This window comes from Sturnira hondurensis, unplaced genomic scaffold, assembly GCF_014824575.4.
Source record: "Sturnira hondurensis isolate 20B ecotype Veracruz unplaced genomic scaffold, ASM1482457v3 Scaffold0007406, whole genome shotgun sequence".
Lineage (NCBI taxonomy): Eukaryota > Metazoa > Chordata > Mammalia > Chiroptera > Phyllostomidae > Sturnira > Sturnira hondurensis.
Window position 1 is genome coordinate 12,467,612 of NW_028080037.1, and position 7,437 is coordinate 12,475,048.

General features: G+C 54.4%; 1 protein-coding gene across 2 annotated transcripts in view; it reads left to right on the forward strand.

Annotated features, from left to right (window-relative positions):
* Positions 1-7,056, forward strand: part of CMKLR1 (chemerin chemokine-like receptor 1) — a 37,465-nt gene extending 30,409 nt beyond the window's left edge. The window contains exons 2-3 of one of the 2 annotated variants that reach the window (XM_037052357.1): positions 4,788-4,863; positions 5,485-7,056. In XM_037052357.1, coding sequence (XP_036908252.1) covers positions 4,861-4,863; positions 5,485-6,600 — 1,119 coding nt within the window. In that variant the 5' untranslated portion in view covers positions 4,788-4,860 and the 3' untranslated portion in view covers positions 6,601-7,056. The remainder of the gene's footprint in view (positions 1-4,787; positions 4,864-5,484) is intronic. The other variant, XM_037052358.1, reaches the window with a different exon arrangement.
* Positions 7,057-7,437: the final 381 nt, after the last annotated feature.

Genomic DNA, 7,437 nt, shown 5'->3' on the forward strand with positions numbered 1-7,437 from the left:
ATATGTCTGGGTTTGGGGTTTCCCTTCTACAAATTAACTGTGTATATCATTTGCCCATTTTTTTTTTTTCAGTGGGGATTTTCTGTTTGGATGGGTGGGAAAGAGCTTCTTATACTTTGTAGATGGCAAGTCCTTGTTGGGTTTAGAGATGGTTACCCGTGTGTGTGTGTGTGTGTGTGTATAGCCCATCATCAGGATCTGGCGTGGCCCCGGCATGGCCAGGCCTTGGGGCAGAGCTGGGGTGAGACGCGCAGCACTGAGCGAGTGATCTGGGGAGCCACAGAGAGCATGCGGACTTAGAACAGTAACAACAGTGACATAGCCATTATGGGTGAAACCGGGTCTCCCCCAAAATGTATATGTTGCCACCCTGACCTCCGGCATTTCAGAATGCGGCTGTATTTGGAAACAGAGCCTTTAAAGAGGTGATTGGGGTAAAATGAGGTCACTAGAGCAGGTGACCTCACCCTAATCTGACTGGTGTCCTTGTAGGAAGAGGAGATTAGGTCACACACACACACAGAGGGACGAAGGTGTGAGGACGCAGGGAGAAGACGGCCGTCTGCAAGCCCAGGAGAGAGGCCTTAGGGGAAACCCACCCTTCCAACCCCTTGATCTCCGCCTGCCAGTCTGCAGAAGCAGGGGAAAGTCTGCCCTCTGCATCTCCCAGTCTGCAGACTCCATTATGCAGCAGCCCGAGCTCACCAATGTGGCAGCTGTCAGTCAAGTTCTAGGTTTCTGAAACCTCAGAGAGAAGGATGCCACCCCCTTGCACGGCTGTTTTGGGACAGCTTGGCGCCCGCCACATAGTAAGTGCCCGCTAAATTACAGTGCCAGTGTGGTAACACACGTGTTTATTTGGGGCTAGCTGTGTGCGAGGCCCTGAGCTGGGGCTGCTGAAGAACGAAGCTGTTATCGAGCAGAGGGTAGGCGGGGAGGGCGGAAAGTGACCTGGGAGGGTAGGTAGGTCACAGTCAGCTTCAGAGAGAGAGAGGCCTGGGGAGTTGGACGGTATGGAGATGAAGGGGGGCAGGAAGGGTCAGCACTGGGTGCTAATAGAAAAAAGAGTTATAAAATGAGAGGCATCTGGAGACTGTTTCCCTCCCAGCAGCCCTGAGGAGTAGGCAGGGCTCAAGTACTATCATCCCCATTTTACAGATTGCACAACTGAGGCCCAGGGAGGGGAAGCAACTTGCTCAGGTGCCACAGCAGGTCTCCTGCCTTCATGACCATCTCCTCCCCGGCATCTCCCCCTGGAGGCCCATGGGAACTGTCCCAAGGAAAGGATGGCCACAGCTGGCTCAGGGACTCTAGCCCAGGAGCCTCAGAGAAGGCTGGCTGTAAGCCCTGGTTCCAAATGGGGTGTGAGTTCAGGGTCGCAGGAGGAACCAGGAGCTGGGCCAGGACAGCCCCTCTGCCCCCCAGGCTGTCTGGAGAGCTGAGAGAAGAGAGGGTAGCAGGCTGGCCACAGGCTCACTGCTCATTGGGCTGGGATGGAGGATGTCGCCTTTGGTGAGTGATTCTCCTGTGTGCCCCAGACCTCAGCCAAATCGTCCCGAAAACTGGAGACAGTGGATTCCTTAAGGGGCAGGAAAAAAGATTTGAACGAGGAGGTGTCCCTGGAGGGGGTAGCTGGGGACTCAGGGGCGTGAGAAAGGGTGTGAACAGACACGAAAGCAAGGTAGTTAGGAGCAGGGCTCAGGGTCAGGGCCACCAGGGGGGGTGCGTCAGCCTCATGGCCTCACCTTCACAGGGCGGATAATAACTCTGCCAGTGCTGGGCCTTGGTGGTGGTATGTGAGCGAATGCAGTTAAAGCATTTGGTGTGGGGTTTGGACTACTGAGCGCACTAAGCAATTATTATTTATCGGGAGGAACTAAAACCAATATCCAGTATAATCAGATGGCGACCTGAGGACCAACCTAAACCAATTCAGAAGCCCGCAGACCAGCAGGATTAATGGAGTTCCTGCTTTTGACTTGCAAACGTGATTCAGAGCTTCCTTGTGGCCATATCACAAAGGCAAATGTGACTGGTTGCAGAACTTGCATCATCGGGAATGAGGAAGCAGCCCAGTTCCTCAGGGGGAAGCCATGGCCCTTCTCCCCGGGCAGGGGGCTTTGTCAGGGTGCCCCGGCAGAGACAGGGCGCAGCGTCACGGACCAGGGCTCATGTGGCCCTGCGGATCTGACTCGTATGGAGCCTTTAAGGAAAGGTGGAGGGGAACTGGGGAGGTGGCTCAGGGAAGGCAGCTCTGTGGAGGGTCAGGAATGCGGTGAAGGTCCTGGCTCTCGGGGTTTGAGGCAGAGGCTTAGGGGACTCATACCGGTGGGGTTGGGGGACTGTTGAAGCAGACGGGGCATGAGACTCTTCATTTGGGATCCTTGGAAGTCAGACGCTGGAGTCGGACTTCCGAGCTGTGTGGCCTCAGGCAAGTTGCTTTACCTCTCTGAACCTCAGTTGTCTCACCTGCAGACCTAAACCCTTGCAGGGCTGTTGGGAGCAGTGCATGGAGTCTTGCACAGCAGGGTTTGGCATTGTGATAAGTACTCACATAAAGGTTGCCTGTGTGTGTACATGTATCATATACATATAAGTTACAGATACTTTTTCCATAAGCTTCCTGGTTGTGGGGGAAGAAATACAATAACAAGAAATACAAATATCAAGAATTTTATAATTCTTGACAATTTAAAATTGGCAAAGGATTCATTTTCATTTCACATGACCCTCCCGACAACATGACGGAGGGGTTCTTACCCCCACTGGACTGATGAGACCAGAGCTTAGAGAAGCAAAATCCTCACCTGTGTTGCTTTTGACCTGCCCTTGAACCCAGAACTGGGAGACCAGTGGGCAGAATGCACTGGTCCTCTGTCCTTGGCCCCGCCCAACTTCCCAGGCAAAAGCTATTTTAGGAGGGAATTTAGAGTGGAGGCCTGAGAAATAATAATAATAATAATGATGACGATGGTGATAAGAATGAGAATAGTGGTAATGATGATAACAAGCTAGTACTCACCCAGGAACAGTACCGTCCTCAGTACTTGCATGTGATGTTCAATCCTCTCAACAGGTCCGAACTCTTATGATTGTGCCCATTTTATAGCTAAGACAACTGAGGTGCAGAGACAGTGATTGACTTGTTCAAGGTCATAGGAAGTTCATACAGGATGAGAATTTGAATGCCAATGGCCTGTCTGGGCTGCAGAACATGTGTCCTCGACTTATAACCTGGCCTGGGGGCAGAAACAAGCTCAGGATAGGAGGGTTGAATGTGGGGACAGGACAGAGGCCAAAAGCAAACCTGTGACTGGGGCCCCTTCCAGGAAGGACCGAGGGACAAGGTTGAGGGAGGACATATGCCAACTGGGGACGCTGACTCACTCAGTTCTCAGGGTGAGGGGTGGCGGGGGGACGGGCAGCTGTGCCCGGAAGATGTCAGCGCCACCCTGTGCGGGCCCAGCCTGGCTCCCAGTCAAGGATGCAAAGAAGTGGCCTCTGACCCTGAGTGGCTCCCAGCCCAGCTGGAGAGCCAGACATGACGTGATCTGTGTCCCCAGAGCATCTCTGCAGACAGATGCCGCAGCGCCAAGTGCTTGGTCCTGAGTCCGTTCCTCTTCACCGTCCTCCAGGGCCTCAGACACTCCCCACCACCACTGCCAAACAGGGGGCCATGCTGGAGAGTGGGGCGCTCCTACCTCCCTCCTTCCACCATCTTAGCTTAAAGTTGTCCTTTAAAGCTCAGCCGTTCGGTTAAAACTTCAGCCTTGTGGGGCTCTAGGAAAGCTGGCCCCAGGAAGTCCCAGACTCCCGGGCTGTCGAATATCTCTCCTCAGGGCTTCTCAGAACACTTCTCTGACTCGTGCCTTACAAGTGACGGGCAGCTCCTGTGGGGTACCGTTCCTTCATCTTTTCCCTTCTTCCTGCCTGGAACATGGGTGTGATGACCGGAGCTCAGGCAGCTTTTATTTGACCCTGGGGCCTCTACATCCCAGGGCAGGGAATATGGACATGGTCATTTCTTCCTCAAGCATACACTCAGTGGTGGTCATCAGATCATGACTTAGGGGCAGAATGGAGTGATGGGAAGAGCCCAGGTTCTGCAGACCTGGTTCAAACCCCGGCTCAGCCACCTCCTGCCTGGATGCCATGGTTGCCCTCAGCCTCCTCACATGCCAAAGTGAGACTGCTTGTCCATGTAATAGAATTGTGAACACTAAGCCACATTTCCCCCAGGTAAGGGGGGGGGCAGCTGTGATGTCCCCATCTTCTATCCTCTTCCCAGTGTCCCAGGAGGTGCTGGGGACCCCTTATTGGGCACCTCTGGAATTGGCTCCCAGCCCGCAGAGCAGGGTGACACCCAAGCTTCAATTCTGAGTCCCCAGAGCCCAGGGTCCTCAAGGGAATTTTACAAGTAGATCTTATTTAATAAAAGCAAAAGGCGACTTTTATGCAATAAATTATAACCTCCCATCCATTAAGGACCAGCAGTGAATTTAGATGGAGGAGAGCTGGAGTTACTGGTAATGAAGCATCACTCAGCAGTGTCGCCTGGCTACGACATCTGCTGGGAGCCCCTGTGTCAAGGTGGGGAAAGCTCTGGTGGTGGAAAGTGCCTGGGTTCCCGGGTGTCAGCGCCCTGGGCTCAAATTCCAGCTCAGCTGCGCATCGGCTGAGGAACCTCAGGCACATTGCTCCGCCTCTGCTTCCTTTGCTGTGAGTCCACCCAGCGCTGTGGCTCTCAGACCTGGAGCCAACCGCTGTCTCCTCGTTCTTCCCTGCAGGCATTCCTAGCGGCGCACAGAGGCTGACTGGCCGAGGGCCCACCCAGCAGAGCTTTGGACGCCGGTACAGTGAATGGTGAGGAGCTCCTGTGGTCTGAACTCCTGCCTCCAAAGGACACCAGTGAGGTCCACTGACAATGTGGGAGCCCTGCAGAGCTGTCCCCTGGGTCTTGGGAACATGATTGGGACCCAGTTTATGGCACCGTGCACCTCTCCTTCACTGTCCTTAGCATCATTGAGATTTTTCCACGATGAAGGAAATTTCTGACAAATATTTACTTCCTCCACTAGAGGTAAAGGGAGGGCCCCGGACAGGCAGCCAAACATGGTCGTCCAGAGGACAGGTGCTGAAGTCGAGTTGACTTTCAGCTCTTTGACCTTAGATTGAGTGGGTTAAACTCTCTGTGTGTCAGTTTCCTCATCTGTGAAATGGGGTTCTTCACCTACCTACCCCACTGAGCTTTTGCAAGGATGAACAGAGTTTATATACGTCAAGGCTTCAGAATAGTACCCAGTATGGAAGAGGTGCTGGGTAGCTTTTGTTAGATAAATAAAATAGCAAAGCGGGAAGTAGTTCAGCTGCAGAACTGGCTTTGCTGGTTGCCAGGGAGAAACACATTGGCCTTGCTGGTGTCAGTTAACCTGTCAAAGCCAGTTCCGATCGAGATCCCTCTAATACCCCCGTGTCCCCTTGCAGAGAATGGGGGACCAGGATTATAACAGCTCCTTCCTCTATGATGAAGACTACCTGGGAGATCCTGACATCATCGTTGTGGAGGACTTTCACCCCCCAGAAAGCGGGGTGATCAACATCTTCCTGGTGGTGGTCTACAGCATCGTCTGTTTCCTCGGGATCCTGGGCAACGGCTTGGTCATCTTCATCGCTACCTTCAAGATGAAGAAGACGGTGAACACTGTCTGGTTCCTCAACCTGGCCATCGCAGACTTCCTGTTCAACATCTTCCTCCCGATCCACATCACCTACGCTGCCATGAACTACCACTGGGTTTTTGGGACGGCCATGTGCAAGATCAGCAACTTCCTGCTCATCCACAACATGTACGCCAGCGTCTTCCTGTTGACTGTCATCAGCTTCGACCGCTGCATCTCTGTGCTCCTCCCGGTCTGGTCCCAGAACCACCGCAGCCTCCGGCTGGCCTATGTGGCCTGCGTGGTCGTCTGGGTCCTGGCTTTCTTCTTGAGTTCCCCCTCCCTCGTGTTCCGGGACACGGCCAACGTGCACGGGAAGATATCCTGTTTCAACAACTTCAGCCTGTCCGCGGCCAGCTCTTCCCCATGGCCCGCTTACCCCCACCTGGACTCTATGGGGTCTCGCCGGTACATGGTGGTGACCATCACGCGTTTCCTCTGTGGCTTTCTGATCCCGGTCCTCGTCATCACAGCCTGCTACTTCACCATCGTCTGCAAGCTGCGGCGCAACCGCCTGGCCAAGTCCAAGAAGCCCTTCAAAATCATCGTGACCATCATCGTCACCTTCTTCCTCTGCTGGTGCCCCTACCACACCCTCTACCTCCTGGAGCTCTACCACACCGCCGTGCCCGGCGCCGTGTTCAGCTTGGGTGTGCCCCTGGCCACTGCCCTCGCCATCGCCAACAGCTGCATGAACCCCATTCTCTATGTCTTCATGGGTCAGGACTTCAAGAAGTTCAAGGTGGCCCTCTTCTCCCGCCTGGTCAATGCTCTGAGTGAAGACACAGGCCACTCTTCCTTCCCCAGCCACAGGAGCTTTACCAGGATGTCCTCGTTAAATGAGAGGTCCTCGATGAACGAGAAGGAGACCAACATGGTCTAGCCTGGCCTGGAGAGCCCCGCGGACACTCCCAACCTTGGCATCCAAATCTAAGGCTTCTCAAGACCGCGGCGGGAACCTCTTCAGCACCCCCCAGTGCCTACTGTGTTGTGCACAGGGCTGAACAGCGTTTTGAGTGGGGTGCCCGGGGCTGGGAACCCCTTCCTTCCAGTGGGTGGCATGGGGGACCTGGCATGACATGCGGCTCCCAGCCTTGAACTGGCAACCCATGCTTCTTGGGATGCCAGCCCTGACCGACACAAAGCAAAAAGGGAGAATTCTCCCAAGCACAGGCCTGAACTCTGACCAGCACGAGACAGGGAGATCGTGCTACCTACTGTGCGCTCCCCAGTAATGATACGCATACTCTACGCCACGGGGGTGTCAAACTCATTTTCACCAGGGGCCACGTCAGCCTCGCGGTTGCCTTCCAAGGGCCGAATGTAACTTTAGGGCTGGGTAAATGTAACTATACATGTTAAGCAAGAGCTTGGCACTGCCTCTGGGTAGAAACAAGGTGCTCGGTTGGATCAAACAAAGTGCTGGATGTGGCCCTTTGGCGTGCCTGCACCACAGCCAGCCAGAGTCCACCCCTCACGCCATTCCTCTGGGCCCGGGCATGTGGAAATGCACAGGTTACCTGGGAGAAGAAGGTGACGTGGGTCCCAAAACTCCCAGGACCATGCACTGGGCTTTCAGATCCTCTGGGGAGACAAAGAATAGGTCCTGAGGGGTCACGTGAGCTCTTTGTGAGGGCGACACACACAGGTTGCCATGAGGAGTCTGGGGAGGAGGGAGAGAGCAGAGGAAAGGACTTCCGGTGGGTGGGGCATGAGGCAG